General features: G+C 34.8%; 1 protein-coding gene across 1 annotated transcript; it reads left to right on the top strand.

The window, feature by feature from the left end:
• Nucleotides 1-1,010: 1,010 nt before the first annotated feature.
• Nucleotides 1,011-20,736, top strand: LOC122590790 (probable LRR receptor-like serine/threonine-protein kinase At1g56130). The gene is made up of 25 exons (XM_043762961.1): nucleotides 1,011-1,223; nucleotides 1,857-2,058; nucleotides 6,660-6,852; nucleotides 7,702-7,773; nucleotides 7,863-7,934; nucleotides 8,028-8,099; nucleotides 8,206-8,277; nucleotides 8,362-8,433; nucleotides 8,525-8,596; nucleotides 8,678-8,749; nucleotides 8,863-8,928; nucleotides 9,011-9,082; nucleotides 9,202-9,273; nucleotides 9,387-9,452; nucleotides 9,569-9,634; nucleotides 9,956-10,000; nucleotides 10,110-10,174; nucleotides 10,276-10,643; nucleotides 10,756-10,954; nucleotides 11,043-11,213; nucleotides 17,815-17,933; nucleotides 18,011-18,221; nucleotides 19,219-19,450; nucleotides 19,853-20,003; nucleotides 20,190-20,736. Exons 1-25 carry the CDS (start codon nucleotides 1,011-1,013, stop codon nucleotides 20,547-20,549), a joined length of 3,375 nt encoding a protein of 1,124 aa, XP_043618896.1. The 3' UTR covers nucleotides 20,550-20,736.
• Nucleotides 20,737-21,134: the final 398 nt, after the last annotated feature.

The raw sequence follows: 21,134 nt of genomic DNA, 5'->3' as shown, positions 1-21,134 counted from the left end.
AACAAATACAATATTGTTTGTAGTGTCTGTTGCATTAACAAAACATAAAAAGACATTTCATGATATTATATTAAAAAGAATTTACTTTGTTTCTAATAAAAGAATAAATTTGTAGACATCATAATATTTAAAAATATTTAATGGGATATTTACTTTTTTGTGTGAAAAAATTTATACACACTTTTATTGCTATAAATTTTTACACACAAAAAAGCGTGACAAAATTTTTAATTTATTCATACTCATTGAACAAATGCAGTATTGTTTGTAATGCATATTGCATTAACAAAACATAAAAAGACATTTCATGATATTATATTAAAAATAATTTACTTTGTTTTTAATAAAAGAATAAATTGTAGACATCATAAATAAAATAAAACATTTTGAAGATATTTAATGGGCTATTTATCTTTAAAAAGATTATTAACTAAATATGACATCATAAATAGAATAAAAATATTTTGAAAAAATTTGTTAACATGACACATCATAATTGTTTCTAAAAATAGTTTAAAAAAACAATCATTTTTTATTATATATAAAGATAAAGATTCTATTTACATAATCACTAAATTAAAATGAAAATCAAAGCATGATTGGAGTTATCAGTTTATACAACTTTCCTTAAACACTAATCCATGTATTCCCTATCGTCGTCCCAAATCGAACAACTATCCCTCCGTATGTCTATAATATTTTGTATAAATTTGACGGATGAAAACCAAAGTATGAGTTTCAACGTTGGCAAAAACTTAAAGCTATGTTATCAATTTAACAAAACGTAGGTGATTTAATTGCTTTATGTTATCTCCATGAAACAGTAGATATATAACTTACTTTTCATAGACCATTTGACGTTTTGGTGTTTGTTTCTTCTACATCTTCTGACCTACATATGACTGATCTCTGAGTTCGAGGGATAAGCAATTGTAATCACCTTGTCACATTTGTACAGTTTTCAACTTAGTACCAACGCAAAATTACTGATTTCCTCTGTTTTGACATCAATGCAAAATTACTGGGCTTCTGTTTACATGTTGCCTAGCACTGTGATAAGGGAATTAGAAGATTTGTTCAAAAGTTTCTTGTGGAATTCTGGAGATTCTGTTAAAGGAAAAGCTAAAGTAGCTTGGAAAGATATGAAACAGTGGAATGAAACTCTTTTAGTGCGACAATTTTGGAAAATTTTGGAAGATAATGATTCACTGTGGGCTAAATGGGTAAATGTTAAAGTTAAAAAAACACTAGCATTTGGGTTGTGTCAGTAGATAAACAGGACAGCTGGGGGTGGAAAGTTATGCTGGAAATAAGGGACAAAATTTAGAATCATGTTAGATATGTAATTGGTAATGGAAGAAGGATTTCTCTTTGATATGATAATTGGTGTGAGAGTGGGCCTTTATGTGATAAGATATCAAGAAGATCTTTATATGATGAAAGATTTGGTGATGATATGAAAGCTGTTGATATGATTAATAAGGGTAGTTGGAAGTGGCCTATAGGTTGGTTGGATAAATTTGAGTTTCTGAAGGAGATTGAGGTCCCAAAATTACAAGAGAATAGAAAGGATTGTGTATAGTGGGTGACTAAACAAAATGTTTTAGTCAATTTTAGTTCAAGCTTGGATGGATTTAAGGAAAGAGTGGAACAAGGTGGAATGGAAGAATGTTATATGGTTCAACCATATGATACCAAGGCATGCCTATATTCTTTGGTTAGCTGTGCAGAAGAAACTCATGACACAGGACAGAATTATGAGATAACAGCCTAATGTAGTGTTCAAATGTGCTTTGTGTAAAGGGGTTGAAGATAGTCATGAGCACCTGTTTTTTCAATGTGATTATGTTGTGAAGATTTGGAAAGGGATGGTTGAATTAGCACCACTGTTAAGTGGTAGTTCTAATATGCTTGAGTTAGTTGAAAGAATTGCTGCCAAGAAAACTCAAAATAATATTGCAGTAGTGGTTGGTAAACTTGTCCTAGCTGCTACTGTGTATTTTGTGTGGCAAGAAAGGAATTACAGAATTTTCAAGAAAAAGGAAAGGAATGAGGAAAGTCTGTGCAGATTAGTTGTAGAAAATGTGAGATATAAGATGATCTCTTTAAGAGTTAAAAACTCTAAGAATGTTAATACTGTGAGTGGAATTTGGAATTTAAAATGAGAGAATAGCTTTCTGGTTGTTGTAACAGATTAAGGATGTGGTAGGAAGTTTGAGTTGATGAATGCTTTGGTTAAGTGTTTGCGAATGAGAATTGAGAGCGGTAAAAGATGACGCTTTATGGTCTCATTCTTACACTTAATTGGAGCTGGCTGGATAGCATGCAGAAGTTAAATGGGAATGGAGTTGGCTAATGATTATTGCAGGATTTGATTTGGAATGTTCTTCGTTTAGTTGAATTCTATTTGATAGGAATATTGTAAGGCATGGTCTATCCATGTTATCTTGTATTTGTTTGTACATTTGTAAATTTGTGCATATTAATGAAAATTCACCTTTAAAGTTTAAAACTTAGTACCAATGCAACACTAACGATTATGGATAACATAACTAGGGGCGGAGCTAGAATTTTCGTTTGACGAAAGATATTGTACTAATTAACATTTTTAACGAAGTCGGTTTGTGGTTGCAGAATGTATAAAAAAAGTAAGTAAAATGTTGTATTTCACAGGTTTTGAGTCTCGATATCACGACAATGTATGCGAAACGTTGAGATATAGGATCGCTAACTAAGGTAGAGAAACCCCTTCGAGGTTAAATCTAAGATAAAGAATGACCATCAGCCTTACAACACATGAGAATAAAATCCTTGATCTCTGTCTGTTATCCAATTGATTCAACCTTATTGATTTTGTGGTTGTAGAGTGTAATAAGTTTAATATTTTTACAAAGATAAAACTTAAAAAGAAAAAAAAAATTGTATTACGGCTAGTTTAGCAATTTAAGAAAACATAACCCACGGGTCCGAGGATCGTAACCTGGCACTGACAGCACTTTGATGGGAATCAAACACCACAATGGTAAACACAAATGCCTAATAACCCCTTTGTTTCGCAACACTTTCCCAACCAGTGTGAACATATGAATAAACTAATAGATAGGGTACACTAAATGCAATCCAAACAACCCTTAACAATGGCAAAATCAGCTAACAAGCACACACACAAACAAAATACTTTTAGCATGGAAAGCCTCTTAAAAACAGAGTAAAAACCACAGAACCCATAGACCGCTTAAAATCCACTACCACCAATAATAGAGCAATACAATCAGACATTCCCTAGATATACTAGAGGCATTCAACAATCATCATACACTTGGAATATATAAAACATCAAGAAGTATGGAAACAAACTAAAGACAAAAGAAGAGTTGGCCCGGATGCTATCCAAAACCCAAAGGATCCAACGGTTCAATCTCTGAGGATTGAAGATTTACTGGGCTACTATAAGTGAAAAACGAATCTTCCTTTTCTTTTTCTCACTTTCTATTATTTGTCTAGGTGAAGAGTGGCTGTACCAAAACCTTATAAATTTTTTTTTTGAACAGCACCAAAACCTTATAAATTGATGCTACTTCCATGCAAACTCAACAAACACCATTGACATTAGGTTTGAGATTATTTGATGGGCTTTTCCTTGTGGGTTAACGAAAAACTAAACCCAATAGATCTTCCGAGTCACGAAATTTAAGGGCCCTTCTTTTTGTTCAGAAAGATCCCAACACGCTTGAAATGTCCAAAGAAGAAAAAGAAACATTCTTTTCTGTATTTAAACCTAGTAAAATTTCTACATTATACCCTATGTCCATGAACTTTATACAATGTACCGTATGTCCGTATGCGATCACATCACAACATCATTATAAGCTGCCAATGTGTCACTTTCTGTTAAACAATGTAATAGAGTCTCCTGAGTAAGGTATATCAATTTAATTTTAATCCACAACCAAGAAAAACCAAAAACATATGCATCACTTGAGTTAGGCATTGATATAGACACTTTTAATATCTATCTATTTGAGAGTATCCAGTAGAAAAGAAACTACAAAAAACAAATAATGACATTCAAAGAAACTTATACATTACGAATTGATTTGCTGAAGATAGATCGAATTCATCCCTATCTGTAAACTAAGAATAGCTTTTTAAGATTCATGAATAAAATTTTATGTGAAAGAACTCGGGGGAGAGGAACGTTAAGGTCATAGGAAAATCAAGTGAATGAAAACACATTGATTATCAATTTAATTTAGTTAAATAGTATATGCCGGCCGGTATATGATTTTGGTGGTCAGAAACTTGTTTTGTTTCATGAGTTGAACATTTTATTAGGTTCGTGTAGACAATAGAATGATAATTCGTTCATATTATAACTTTTCGTGTTTAATTTAGCTCCATTTTGATTCACTTAAACCTAGATTATTTATCTTAGATGCAATTGAACATTTGTACTAGTTGGGTACCCTTATTGCATGAGGTTTTTTTAATGAATTTTTTAGTTATATAAGACGAAGTCAGTCCTGACTCTTGTGATGGTTGGGGCAAATCATACTTTCATAACTTGACAAGGCCGGTACGGGTCAAGAATAAAGATTGGGTCCGCGTCTCAAAAATTTTGGATAAATATTTTCCAATATTTATATCATTCGGTGGCTGAATATTTAAATAGAAAGTAAGTAAGTAAAGGCAAACTTTATCTTTACCTAAGTAGAGAGGCTGCTTTCAGTATCTATGCTTCAAATAGAAAGATATTGGTTTAATCTCAAAGCCTCGCCAGAAGACGTTCCACAAGAGGCTGCTTCCAGTTTCTACTTAAATGGTAGAAAAAACCCTTTAACCTTTGCATGGGATGAGGATCGAACCCATGACCTTTATCTCCAGAGACAAGGGTATTTACTACTGATCCAACCATATTATCAATCATTCGGTTAATCCAACGCAATTTTAATCTATTGATCTTTCCCCTCTTTGAGTTTTTGACTTTTGTATCTTTTTTTATTTTATTTAATTTACACACTAAGTGATACCTCAAGGGCATTTTGGTCAAGATATGTACTCCAATTTTCTCTCTTATTTACCAAGTTGAATCACCTAGCTTTTGCATGTAATATTATATAATTACATCTTTATCACGATAACTATATGAAGTGTTTTAATATTCCCACTTACAATTTAGTAGTGAGTATACTTAGTTATTATAATTTTTAGTAGTAGCGATAGGAAGCAACAATGACGAAGCTAAGATAGAAAAAGTCTATTTTCACATACTAGCTAGTGCATACATGCATATATATCATTTGACTTGATATCCGACGCTTCGAGCTAGGTAGCTTGTTCATTATATATATTTGATCTTTATTTTTTTTGTTTATAAACAAGTTCTGGAATTGAAAAAGTTGTTGTGAAAGTGTAAAACAGAAGCAGTGGCAGTAAAGGCAATAAGTAGTTGAGAATTTGTGCAATGGTGTCGCAATTGTGGTACGTGTATTTGTTTTTGTTGGCGATCATGGCTAGTGTGGCTCAAACTCAAAAGATTACGGACCCAGCCGAAGGTCTCTTTCTCTCCTTTTGTGTTATGTAACTTTTTTTTTTTTTGTTAACGTTTTAATGATTAATGATTAGATATTTAACCAGTTACCAATTAATGGATTTTTATTAAATTTAAACCCTTGTAATTAGTGTTTTAAAATGTAAACTATGCACAAAACATGGAGTGTGTGTAACAAATTAAATATGCACAATGTTCATTTGTACTCGTATCTAGCAGCATCGGATTCAACCGGTTTACATGAATTGGACAAAAGATGAATTATATACTTACAATAACAAAATCGAAGTAGTTTACACAAATTTCTTACATTTTTGAGGCAATAATCACTAAACATAATTACAAAATCTATATCATTATAACTTTATAACTTTTGACATGTTCAACCATTTTGTCGTGTTTACTTTTTATTTAATACGAGACAAATTTAGTATCCATGTATTGCGGCGGTGAGATGATGGGGTGATAGGGCATAGCGCATGATAAGTCAGAGGAGGTGATAGGCCATAGAGTGTAATAGCCAAATGCCTTAGCTTTACGAGCTCCGCCCCGGATTTGAAAATTCGTCGAAAGTATATCGAATGACATCTATAATGAAAGAGCATGAAATTTTAAGAACACCTATATATATAATTTTTGAAAAATGATTAATCCTCCCAAATATTAGCCTAAAAATCATTCTAAAACTATATAATTGTGACATGTGGATTTCATTAATTCTCTTTTTCTAATCTCACTCCGTGATTTTTCACATGTCACTATTTTATGAATTAGGAAGATTTTTAGGCTAATAAGTTAGGAGGATTGATCATTTCTTATAATTTTTATAATTTATCGATGTGTGGTTTTTGAGATAAAAGATTTTGAATAAATTAGATAAATAAAGTGATTTATGGATAAGAAAGAAAAATGAGTGGTTTGGTTGAGAGTTGAGCGGAGGAAAAAAAAATGGTTTGAGATTTATTTAAAGAATATTATGAAGAAGTGATAGGGTATTTTGGTTTTCACTTAATGTGATGTATTGTATTTTTCATTTAAAGTAAGATCGGTATAAAGTAGGGTTATGATGTTTGAATTTGAACGAACCGATGAAAATTGGTCGTTGCAGCTCGTATCATAAATGCTATGTTTAGTGAATGGGGGATATCACAAAGATTTACAAATTTGAGATGGAACATAAGTGGAGAACTATGCAGCGGTGCTGCAGTGGACTCTACCAGCTTCGATCCCCAGTCTTATAATCCCGGGATCAAATGTGATTGTGCACTTCCGAATTCTACTTATTGCCACATTACTCAATTGTGAGTGCATTCGATCTTTTGGTTTTTGATTTTATTATTATGTTTATATTCCATCTATAACTTTGTCATGTATGAATGAATTTAGGAGGATATGACATATAATAGTAACGTATTTTTACAAAAGGTTGATGATTTGTACATCATTTATATTAGCTTTAAATACCAAGCAGGATAAAAAAGTAAGTAACTCTAATGCCGTTTTTATGGGTTTTGGGTCTTAATACCGTTTTCGATAGTGTATGGGGAACTTGTCATGTAGACAACTTTATATCAAAGGTAAATTAGGACCTCTAACCTTGTTGAGCATGAAATCGAACCTTTTACCTCGTTCTACAAAGGTAAGGGCTCCAACCACTTTATATAACTCAATTGGTTTTTTTTAGTTGTATATACCATAATATTTTAAAATGTTGATTTGTACAATAATGCAAAACACGTTTGATGACGTACGACACTACGACTAAAAGAGAAGGAGCCCCTTTTTAAGATTCTGTTTTATGCAACGTACTTGGTAAAATTTTCAGTATGATTTATTTCTAAAACTTTCAAAATATCCAGTTTTAGTCCGTGAAGTCCTCTTCTTCTTACTTTATCCCCAAAGAGTAAAACGAGCCTTTCAAATTTTGAAACTTCACAATATTGACACCATACTTGAAAATAATACTCATCCAAAGTATAAGACAAATGTATAACAACGTAAACCATAACTAATCTGCATAAGTCAACTTAATGCGTCGAACCACATTTTAAAGAGGAGTATGTTGAATAGAACGGAACACTTGTGGAAGTACCATACTCATGAGTGGACAATATATCTTTTGACAATCATTGCTTCTTGCAAATCTTCAGATATGTTTATGCTTTGAATGCTGTCGGCCCGATCCCAGAAGGGCTCTGGACTCTGACTTACCTCACCAATCTGTATGTATGCCACCATTCTCTATATGCATTTATACGTATGTACATTTGACCGTTTTTTGGTCTGCTAAATAATCAAGGCTGTGTTACAGTGTTCTGGCCCAGAATTATTTGACAGGTCCCTTGTCACCTTCTATTGGAAATTTAACTCGGTTGCAGTGGATGTAAGCCATCTTTTTTTGATACTTTTAAATTAGTTATGCTTTCAAAATCTACATTTGAGATTTATCATGATTAACTTAAATTCTTTTGTATAGGACTATAAGTATCAATGCGTTATCAGGGGAGATTCCTAAAGAGCTAGGACGGCTTTCTGACCTTAGATTGTTGTATGTCTTTTTCTTACGTTGTTAGTCTTCAATTATGTAATCAAGCAGAAACTTCTTTCTGACTTTTTGTTGATTTAATAATATTATTTTTCATAATGTTTTGCAGGTCATTTAGTGGAAACAATTTCAATGGTTCCCTTCCACCTGAACTTGGAAATTTGCAAAAATTAGAACAGATGTACGAAGTTACAAGACTTTCAACTTTTGTTTAGCAATCTTCACGTCATTTGATCAATCGTCTTTCTTGCTGTCATATTTCCAGTTACATTGATAGTTCTGGAGTTAGTGGCGAAATACCTTCTACATTTGCTAATTTACGGAGCCTGGTCACTGTGTAAGAACATTTACTTTGGATGGAATGAGCTATATTTATGTTTGTTCTTCTACGTTAGAATATATAAACACACTAACTATTGGCATCTCAGATGGGCTTCCGATAATGAATTTACCGGAAGAATACCCAGCTTCATAGGAAATTGGTCACAGTTACAGACATTGTAAGTTAACCTCTATGAAATATTCAAGGTATATGAGATGACGAAACTATTTAATTACTTACATTCTTGATGTTCCTACAGAAGGTTTGAAGGGAACTCTTTTGAAGGTTCAATTCCACCTTCGTTTTCTCAATTGACCTCTTTGCAGCAGCTGTAAGTCTTTTTCTTTTCATTAAGAATCTGATTTTATCATTGGTTATTCTATTCTGATCTTGTAAGTCAAGGCTGCTAAAAATTTAGCTGATTTGGCTATATAAATGTTGCAGGAGGATAACTGGTTTAAATAATGTCACTCTGGATTTTATTGCAAACTTGAAGTCCCTGACTATTCTGTAAGCAAATAGTTTGTAAATTTCTTAAGTATACCAATGTTTCTATTCTTATGTAATTAATAACGAAATGCATCTCTTGCAGAGTTTTGAAGAATAACAAAATTACTGGCTCTATTCCAGCTAGCATTGGTGAATTTCAAAATTTGACCCTATTGTGAGTAACTTGCATTAGACTATGAAGTATGTGCATCTTGGATGCTCATTTGTACTGCTACTGCCGATATTACTTTTTGACCGCAATTATTATCTAACTTAAGCCTTTTTACTTTGCAGGGATCTGAGTTTCAACAATTTGACTGGACGTATTCCAGGAGAGTTGTTCAACTTGAGTCAAATCTCATTCTTGTACTACTCATACTCTGTTTCTCGATAAATAAATTTTGCACATGACATATATATATATATATGGTGCTCCATTTTGTCATCCTAAAGCTAAGTTTTGATGTTGTCATTGTCAGGATTCTTGGAAACAATAGGTTAAATGGCATTCTTCCTAATGTAAAGAGTGCAACCCTCCGGAATATGTAAGTGAAATGAATGGCTCGTTTAGTGTTTCATATATGCAAAGAGTGATTATTGGCGGTCTACTCGAGTAAAAATAATTTTTTCTTCTAATTCTTTTACGATCTTCCTGATGCAGCGATTTGTCATACAATGATCTATCTGGGACACTTCCATTTTGGGTCAATGACTCAAGCTTACAACTGTACGTGCATGATTTTGGATACGACGTTTTACATTTAAGTCCTAGTTTATGCCTTGTCTTTAAGAAGCAGTTGTTGGTATATGTAACAATATAATGTAAATTTGGGGAAATTTCCATTTTCATTGATTGACAAATGAACTACAAATAGGAAATTTATACATCATTACAATTTACAACTTAGGCAGCACTAAATACATAATTAGCCATATACAATCTGACTTTGAAATTTGCTTGGTGTTACTTATAAACAAATGACAAACATACATTAGCTTCTACAATAGCGTTTGGAACTAATATCATCTTCATGTATGCAATGTGCAGAAACTTAGTTGTGAACAACTTCACTTTAGAAGGTTCAGATTTCAGGTATTATTTTTAGCCGCAACCTGCTATAACTACATTTGATATTTCTATAACCCATTGTAGAAAGTGGTACCGCCTTTTCTAATTTGAATGTAACGCTTTCTATTTCCAGTGGTCTTCCGTCAGGATTGGACTGTCTGCAAAGGGATTTTCCGTGTAATCGTGGATCACCAAGATGTAAGCAAGGACATGAAGAATTTTTTCATGTTATAGTAAACATAAAATGCTTATTAGCATACATGTGATTGGGTAGAGTTCCAATTCTTGTTGGTTTACAGATAGTTCCTTTGCAATCAACTGCGGAGGTCCTCAAAGAACATCATCTCGTCAAATAGTTTATGAGCAGGAAAATGAACCTCTTGGACCGGCAACATACTATTTGAATTCTGAAAGGAAATGGGGTGTCAGCAATGTTGGAGAAAGGACCAACCCAGCTTATACCGCCACCACTTCACGCCAGTTCGCAAACACGTTAGATACAGAACTGTTCCAAACAGCTCGAATCTCTGCAGGATCTCTAAGATACTATGGTTTAGGCCTAGAGAACGGTAACTACACCGTGAACCTCCAGTTTGCAGAACTACTAATACAAGATGGCCAAGTTTGGCAAAGCACTGGAAGGCGTGTCTTTGACATTTATCTGCAAGTCAGTATCAAATAAAATTTGTAACATGTTTAAAATTGAAAGAATTGTAAATTTTATCTATTGTGGGTATTGTTTGCCTTGTTTGATATTTCCCAATTTTTGTTTCTTTCAGGGAAACTTAGTGTTTCAAGATTTTGACATAAAACGGGCAGCAGGGGGTGCCTCGTTTAGTCCTGTTACAAGGACAGCAACGGTCCAGGTTTCAAATAACTACCTTGAGATACACTTGTTCTGGTCTGGAAAAGGGACTTGTTGTATACCTGATCAAGGAAGTTTTGGACCACTTATCTCAGCAATCAGTGCCACCCCAAGTAAACATTCTTTCTTGGGATTAGTTGCTTAACTTCGAGCTCTTGACACTTGACAACTAATGCTCTTTATTATCTGTTTCTTGTACAGATTTTATCCCAAATGTGAGCAACAATCCACCTTCCGCAAAAAAGAAGAACAGGGCCGGTTTGATTGTAGGCATTTTGGTTCCAGTTGCGGTTGTGTGCTTTCTGTCATTATTAGCTTTATATATTGTTCGCCAGCGAAGGAAAAAGCAAAATGACTCTGACAATTATGAAGGTATTTTTGTTTAGAACTTTCTATATGATATAGATGTAAGATATCTTTCATTATTCCATTTGCAACTTTTTTTCTGGACACACTTTTCTCTTTTTATGTTTACATAATTAGTATTGTGCGTGTAATATAGTTGAAAATAAACAACTGCCTCACATATCTAACATGCTTTCATGATTTGCAGAGTTTCTTGGAATGGATGCTAAACTCTACACTTTTAGTTATGGAGTCCTGAGAGAAGCAACAGGTGAATTTAGTCCCGAAAATAAGCTTGGTGAGGGAGGTTTTGGACCTGTTTATAAGGTAGTTTCTACATTTTATCAAGAATATTTTTTTGCTTCCTTAAGTCAAACCCCATAAAATCTCTTGGATGGTAAACAGGGAACACTAGATGATGGGAGACTGATAGCTGTTAAGCAGCTCTCGATTGCTTCTCATCAGGGAAAGAGTCAGTTTGTGGCTGAAATACAAACGATTTCTGCTGTCCAACATCGCAACCTTGTGAAGTTGTATGGATGCTGCATTGATGGAGAGAAACGACTTCTTGTCTACGAGTATCTCGAGAACAAGAGTCTTGATCAAGCATTATTCGGTGAGTAGTAACATACTGCATTCTAGAGATGGCAAATCGAGCGGGTTGGGTAACTAGTCAAAATGGGTTAGTTGGCTAGTAAACTCTTATTTATGAATTATTAATTATACATATTTTATGTTATAAATATGATTACGGGGAAAGTTAAATTAGGATCATTATGACCAAATCTCAACCATTCATTTTTCTCCCTCTCCTCAAATCTCAACCACTCATTTTTCCCTCCTTCCTCTCCGGCCACCACCATCATGTCCGGCCACCACCTCCTTCCTTCCTTCTTCTCCGGCGAACCACCGCCACCACCATCATCTCCGACCACCCCAGTCACGGCGCCGGCAGCAAGGGCGGAGCCCGTACCGTATCAAACCGCCGCCATCTCTTGGATCACCGCCCATCAAATCCATACAATTCCCATATGCGTCCGGTGACAACCTCTTTAGAACGGATGAGGGCAATGCCCGCACTGTATCCACCGGAAAACGAAACTGATTCTCGCCAGAAATGTAGCCGTCGTCGCCGGAGATATCGGCCATCGCCGGAATATGGAAAACGGGATTTGAGATTTGAGGAGATAATGAAAAATGAATGGATGAGATTTGGTCCTAATGGTCCTAATCTAAGATTGGTCCTAAAATAACCCACCCCACATGATTACAAGCTATATATTTACAATAAGTCTTAGCATTTTTAGCAATACAGCAATGTTGGAGGTTTTTATGCATTTAAATAAATTCAGGGTGATCACCTATTTGGTCCATTTCCCTCTTTGCTAAAATATATCAACTGTTCCCTTTTTGACCCGTTAAGCTTAATCTCTTGCATAATATTTGATCTATTGGGGATAAAGCATAACCCAAATTGACCCATTTGTATGTAAATGGTTCGGCAATGCCACGTCTACATGTTACCTTGATAATACTGGTTTATAAATGAAATGTAGAGTAAAGTACTAATCTCAAGTATGGGGTCTTCCATGCAGGAAACAGTAGCTTGTCTCTTAATTGGTCCACCCGGTTTGAAATATGCCTCGGGGTAGCACGTGGTCTTGCATATTTGCACGAGGAATCTCGAATTAGGGTTGTACACCGAGATGTTAAAGCTAGCAATGTTCTACTTGATTCTGATCTGATTCCCAAGATCTCAGATTTTGGTTTGGCAAAACTTTACGATGACAAGCAAACACACATGAGTACACGTGTTGCTGGCACAATGTAAGATAAAATATGTGTCACATTTAATGGTATAGACATAAAGAACTGTTTAATTTTAGTAGTGAACATTCAACAGAATTACTTATTAATGGGTTGATATGATTTATATTACATCTTAAATGGGGAGTATATTATATAGCTAAAACTGAACCGGGTCGAATGAGTTAAAGAGGCTAGAAGTTGGCTAAAGTGTATTTTTAAATGCAGACAACCTGGTAAAAAAATTTTTGGGTAAAGAGGGTATAAATTGATACCCCGGTTAGTATAACCTGGTAAATTATTTTGCTGAAAATTCTAAATTTTGTACTGATAGTTTTGCAATCATATGTATCTCATTAGTTAACTATAAAAAAGGACAAAATTTGTTTGTGTGTCGACCACCCATTTCAACCAATACCATATGCTACCTATTTTGACCCATTACCCTACCCGCTTGTCAATCCTTATGTTACAATTTTTACTAATTTTGATTTTAGTAATAATACGGTCACAAGGTCTTTATAATAAGATATGTTTCCATGTCAACCCGACTGGACCCATTTCAACCATAACTATATGCTATCTTTTGACCCATTACCATACCCAGCTTGGCCCACCCAGTTTTCAATCCCTCTGTGACAATTTAAACTAGGTTTAAGGTGAGTAATGATAAGTTGACATGGTCTTTATGATTCATTATGTAGTGGGTATCTCGCACCAGAGTACGCAATGCGTGGACACCTAACAGAAAAGGCTGATGTGTTCGGCTTTGGAGTTGTAGCTTTGGAGATTATCAGCGGAAGGCCTAATTCCGATTCGACTTTGGAACATGAGAAAATATATCTTCTAGAATGGGTATGCTTCGTAATCTTCTTCATATCTATATCTATCTATAGTATATATAGTGGAAGAATGAATATTACCCGTACTATTTTACCCTTTCATCTAACCACTACATCATTTACAAATTTGGTTTCCCCTCGAATCTGTTAAATCTTTTCCCTCCCATGCTCCCATCGGCATAAATAACATGGGCCATTGAGCGGGTTGTTCAAGAAACAGATGGACCACCAAAAACAATTTGCCACGACTGCATTGTGCCTGCACCATGCTAATGTATATAATGATATTGAATATGTAACACTTTTCTTATTATGAAAGGGGTCATAATATGTTGACTGGTCAACCTAACCCGTTTTGTCCTGCGTTGACCTGTTTTGATCCGATCCCATTTTCACATATTGCCTAACCCGCCTATTTCATTAGTTATGCAAGGCACAACTCCATCTATCTTATTCATTTGGTATGCTTTTAGGCATGGAACTTACATGCAGCTGATACCGAACTTGAGTTGGTGGATGAAAGATTGTCTGAGTATGATGAAAATGAAGTAAGAAGGGTGATGCGAGTAGCCCTTTTATGCACGCAAACCTCACCATTGCAACGACCATCAATGACTCGAGTAGTGGCAATGCTTTCAGGAGACATAGAAGCAAGTGGTACCATCACTCGGCCTGGATACCTCACTGGTTTTGAGTTTAATGATGCCACTAACTTCGTAAGTGGTCTACCAACCGATTTGGCTGCAAGTACAAGTCGCTCCACTGCTTCACCAATCTCACCTTATAATGTTTCCAAACCGATGCTTCATGATCTCATCGGAGATGGTAGGTGATACATTGTGATCGCATGATCTTGTCCTTTTGTATGTCATTTCCGAGTCCTACATCTTACGAGAACATGTCAAGACATCCATCTTGATGGAGGAAACTAAATTTTTGACAGTAATTTGCTAGTTCACTATGAAGAAGATATCTTAAAACAAACAAACAAACAGGCCCTTATCTATTGACTAACAACAATCAAGAAAGAAACAAATCAAGCAATATATATATATATATATATATATATATATATATATATATATATATATATATATTAGTTGCATGAAATTCTATAGCTAACGGCCTGTTTGTTTAATATACTCATAAAGTGTTGTTCAGATAAAGTGTTTATCTAGATAAATACTATCATTTGTGTAAAGTAAACAACATTGTAGTTTTGTTTTACTTTGACATGTGTATGCACGGGACCAAACTTGAGTATGAACACCATAATTGAAGAATTAATCACAAATTTCAACAGTGTTTTACTTTAACCTTGTGTATTATCAGTACCTCAATCAGTGCATGGCTTTAAAAGATTTTCGCCAATTTCAACTACTGTGAGACATTAATTATACGTACATCGACTGGAGCCGGATAATTAATTTTGTGATGGTGGGACGTTATAAGTAGTAGTAGATGGGTAGTAGTTAGACTAGTGGAGCCGGATATTAATTTGGTGATGATATATATGGAGAGATAATTCGAAGATATGCAGTAGCTACTTGAGCCTACCAATACGTACGGTTTGACAACTTCATTCTTGTGAAATAAACACTAAATAGTAAATATTATATATACTTCCACCAACTATATAATACAAAAACCAAAATTTTATTTGGAGTAGCAAACCTTTAATAATATTACTGCCTTGCCATTTTTCATGATTAACAATAACAATATGGTAACAGTTACCAACTTCAGTTATAGGTTTTCATAGTTTTGAAACATATACAAAGAGCCATGCATCTAGATAGTAGTATATATGAGATTTAAAATTTATACCATATAATTGCTGATCTATATAAATGTAATATTTGTCGGTTTGACATAAGAAAGATATGCTATACTGTATATAAGATGATGTAATAAATAATACAGTAAATTCTTAACTATATATAACCTAATGTGTGTAAAATTAATAGTGTAAGGAAATGAAAGGTTAATTTGTGATATGGAGAGATGTGTCCAGTGTCAACTTGCAAATTGCAATAGTAAGCAAGACAGAAGAAGATATAAGTGTTACTATTACTGTATTACATACTAATGCATACAATATATTTTATTTTATAAGCAATATATATTTCAGGGACAGTAGTTGCTATCGTAAAACAGAAGCAATGGCTGCAATGGCACAATAGTTACAGATTTGCGCAATGGTATCACGGTTGTTATGGTACGTGTGTTTGTTGCTGTTGATAGGTCTATAATGGTGAAAATAGCCAAAGGTCCCAAGTTAGATCCTTAAAGAAAAAAAAAACTCTGTGGCCACTAAGTTTCATGTGCGGCGATGACTATGGGCTACCAGAAAAACGGGTGGTCGCCCTTGAATCAGTTGGCTGGCTTTGCAAAGCAGTTCAGACACCCAGGTTAACCAAAACTAAACCTAATCACACTAAGGCAATCTCCAAGATATGCACCAGTAGATCAACCTAAACTTAGATGGACTTGAACCTAAACCACTTGATTGAAGATTCGAAGGGTGTAATTTGAATTTTTAATGTGAAATTTCATGTGGAGGAGACATAGATGACTATGTAAAGAGAGGTCAAAACTATGTACTCATTACAAGGTAAATAGGTAATAATGAAACTTCTTTAGATATTCTATAAGCTTGTATTAAAGTACAGCTGATAAAAAACAGTAAAACATTTGACGTACATGGTCAAACATTTTGACATGCTTACTTTTTTAAGTTGATACATGTGAAGACTATAATTATGAATTTATGATATTGAATTTGAATGAACTGAAGAAAACTGGTTGTTGCAGCTCGTATTATAAATGCAATGGTTAGCGAATGGGGGATAGAACCAAGTGTGGTAACAGATATGAAGTGGAATATAAGTGGAGAACTATGCAGCGGCGCTGCAGTCGACTCAACAGACTTTGATTCGATTGCTTATAATCCTGCCATCAAATGTGACTGTAACTTCCCTGATTCCATTTGTCACATTACAAGATTGTAAGTGTATTCTTAGGGTTAGTTATTTTCCATTATAATGATATTCCATAGGAAATCTTGTCATGTATGAAGTAACGATATAGACATAATGACGTATAATAACTAACACACTCTTACAAATGTTCTGTATGATAGTTTTATTTAACGTATTAAGTCATCAACCTTGGTAAGTGTTTTACAAAAGACGAAACACATTTCACAAGTTCTATGATTAGAAGAGTACAAATAATTATGTTGCATAAAATGGAATGTTATTGGAATTGTTGTTACATGCCTAATGCCTTTATGGAATGATAAACCTTGTAGGTTATTGTAATTGTATTATAATTGTTTTGTTATTGAAAGGGATTACAAGGGGCTATATTTAGAGTAGCCTAACCTAATACATAGAAACTAATATTATGGAAACCTAATGTATAGAAACTAACCTATGTCTAATATGGAATTATCCCAACTTGTGAAAGGAACTACCTTGAGTCCGGTTATAAGGGAAGCAATGGTCCAGGTTTCAAATAACTACCTTGAGATACACTTGTTATGGACTGGGAAAGGAACTTGTTGTGTGCCTAATCCAGGTAGTTTTGGACCTCTTATCTCGGCAATCAGTGCCACCCCAGGTAAAGTTTATATCTTGAATATAGTTGCCTAACTTTGAGCTCTTGACACTCGACAACCAATGCTCTCTATGATTTATTTATGCACAGATTTCATCCCCACAGTGAGCAACAAACCACCTTCCACAAGGATGACAAATAGGATCGGTTTGACTGTAGGGATTTGGTCCCGATTGCGGTTCTATGCTTTCTGTCGTTATTAGCTTTATATATCATTCATCAGCGTAGGAAAAAACTCGATACCTCTGACAATTGTGAAGGTAGTTTTCTGGATCTTTCCTTATGGCATCGTCAAATAACAAAACAGAAGTTAGAATTAATGCAAGTTTTAGGCACTAACATGCTTCACTGATTTGCAGAGTTTTCGGGTATTGATGCTAAACCATATACCTTTAGTTATGGAGAACTCAGAGATGCAACAGGTGATTTTAGTCCTGAAAATAAGCTTGGTGAGGGAGGTTTTGGACCTGTTTATAAGGTAGTTTATCATTATATCAAGAATGCATATTTGCTTCCTTAAGTCAAACCCCCTAAATTCTCTTGGATGGTGTACAGGGAACACTAGATGATGGGAGACTAATAGCTGTTAAGCAGCTCTCCGTTGCTTCCCACCAAGGAAAAAGTCAGTTTGTTGCTGAAATTGCAACTATATCTGCTGTCCAACACGGCAACCTTGTGAAGTTGTACGGATGCTGCATTGATGGAGTGAAACGGCTTCTTGTGTATGAGTATCTCGAGAACAAGAGTCTTGATCAAGCGTTATTTGGTGAGAATAGCACACTGCAATCCAATCTAAAGATGACAAAGCGGGCAGGTTGGGTAACAGGCCACAATGGGTTAGGCTTGCCTGCAATCTCTTTATGCATTATCGAAGTATTGTACATATTTGATGTGGTAAATATGATTACAAACTATATTACCTACGCATTTTTAGAAATAAAAAAACATAGGAAGTTTTATGCATTTAAATACATTTCGGGTGACTTTTGACCAGTTTGACCCATTTGGTTTATTTCTCTTTTTGTTAAATCTTTTAACTTTAAATTGTTCCCATTTGACCCGTTTCAGTTTAATCTTTAGCATAAAACATTTGGCCTATTAATATTGACCCATTTGCACGTACATGGGTCGACAATGCTATCTCTACATAATACCTTCATAAGTACAGTTTTGATCACGTATGTAGTTATATACTTGTTAACATGGCCCAAGGACATGGAAAGATAACTCCGTTGGCCCATTCTACTTATTTTTATATATATTATATCGTTTCAAGGAAGTGAGTGACACTTGTTGTTAGACAGCTATCCACTTACCCTTTAGGCTATAAATTCCTTCCTCACAAATGGATCAAGAGGACAATTCAGGATCACTCAAAAACACACATTCCTTCTAGAGAGATAAACAAAGAGTATATGATACGAACCCATCCCATAATAGGCTCGCATCATGCCCTAAGCTAGGTGCAGAACTTACTCCCAAAAGCTAGCTCAAAGGAGGAGGGGACACCTAGGCTCATAAACCACCCACCAATCCCATACTTGGCCGATGTGAGATCATATCAGTATACTCACTCTACGTTATCTTCTTATCATCTTAGGTTCGTCATGAACTTAGTAGGTTTGCACTCTCATATTGAGGAGATTAAGAGGATAACACAGTTAAATCTCGTTGTGATTGAGCTTGACATTCTGTGCTAAAACAGCTTTAAAAGTGAACTGCAAAGTAAAATACTAATCTCAAGTATGGGTTCTTCTGTGCAGGAAACAATAGTTTGTCTCTTAGTTGGTCCATCCGTTTTAAAATATGCCTCGGGGTAGCACGCGGTCTTGCATATCTGCATGAGGAATCTCGAATTAGGGTTGTACACCGAGATGTTAAAGCTAGCAACATTCTACTTGATTCTGATCTGATCCCGAAGATCTCAGATTTTGGTTTGGCCAAACTATATGATGACAAGCAAACACATATGAGTACACGCGTTGCTGGCACAATGTAAGATGCAATCTGTATTACATTTAATTGTGAAAAATATAGAGTACTATTTAATTTGTGCAGTGAACTTTGAATGGAATGACTTATAAATGGGTTGATATGACTTACATAGCATCTTAAACGGGAAGTATTTATTATAACAACTGAAGCGGGTACAATGGGTCAAACAAAGTTTAAATTTTGTAATGATATAGTTTTTGAAATCATATATATCTCGTAAATTAACTAGCTATTAAGAAGGGACAAAAGTTTTTTGTGCGTCAACCTAAACATTATATCCAACATTGTATGCTACCGCTTTTGATTCGTTATGCTTCCACATTGTCAATCCTTATGTGAAAATTTTGAGCTAGTTCTGATATTAGTTATCATGTGACATGGTCTTAATAATTTACTATGTAGTGGGTATCTCGCACCAGAGTATGCAATGCGTGGACAACTTACAGAAAAGGCTGATGTGTTTGGCTTTGGAGTTGTAGCTTTGGCGATTATCAGTGGAAGGCCTAATTCTGATTCAACTTTAGAAGATGAGAAAATATACCTTCTGGAGTGGGTATGCTTCTCATCTTCATATATGTATAATGATAGGTCAATCTATAACCCATTCTGTCCTGCATTTAGACATGACATGTTTTGACCCGATCCTATTATCACTTGTTGTGTAATCCGTTTATTTCATTAATTACGTATTGTACAAGTCTATGTATCTGATATTCTGATTCATTGGGTGTCCTTTTAGGCATTGAACTTGCATGCAGCTGATACCGAACTTGAGTTGGTGGACGAAAGATTGTCTGAATATGATGAAAATGAAGTAAGAAGGTTGATGCGAGTAGCCCTTTTATGCACGCAAACCTCACCATCGCAACGACCCTCAATGTCACGAGTAGTTGCAATGCTTTCAGGAGACATAGAAGCTAGTGGTACCATCACTCGGCCTGGGTACCTCACTGGTTTTGAGTTTAATGATGCCACTACCTTTGGAGGTGGTCTACCAACCGAGTTGGCTGCAAGTACAAGTCTCTCCACTGCTTCGCCCATCTCACCTTATAATGATTCCAAACCGATGCTTCATGATCTTATCGGAGATGGTAGGTGATCATAGATTGATGTGATTGCACGATCTTGTCCCTTTGTATATCATTTCCGAATCTTATATTGTACAATTACATGACAAGAGATTCAACTTGATTGAGAATTTTTGATTAATTGTAATTTGTTAATTTACTTAGAAGATTTAAAAATTATATATGTATATGTCATTTATACAATATAAAGATTACGTACTCCGTATCTCACCGAAGCGGTCTATCTACCCTAAAGTATGGTAAGATTGTCTACATCTTATCTTTACGTACCCGCTTATATGGAGATTCGGTACTGTTGTTTACTCATAGAAGATAAAATTTTCTATTGTGATATGTTGAATGTAAACTCCTGGGGTATAATTCTGCAACCTGCCTTATTTAGCCCATTAAGAAGTAGCAATATTCAACTTTGAATGTTTGATCCAATTTGTTTATTTAAGCCCAAGTTGATAGCAAGGCTTATATTTTAGTATTGGATCTTGCTAACTCTAAGTCTCTAACTGTGTTATACTTTTATTATAAATTTTAGCAGTGAATTTTTTATTATGAAATGGTAATGTTAACTACAGCCCTTGTAGTTATATGTAGGGTTTAGT

The sequence above is a fragment of the Erigeron canadensis genome, chromosome 3 (genome assembly GCF_010389155.1).
Source record: "Erigeron canadensis isolate Cc75 chromosome 3, C_canadensis_v1, whole genome shotgun sequence".
In the NCBI taxonomy this organism is placed as follows: domain Eukaryota; kingdom Viridiplantae; phylum Streptophyta; class Magnoliopsida; order Asterales; family Asteraceae; genus Erigeron; species Erigeron canadensis.
The sequence above is the reverse complement of the archived record's forward strand: the minus strand, read 5'-3'. Positions and strand labels throughout refer to the sequence as shown.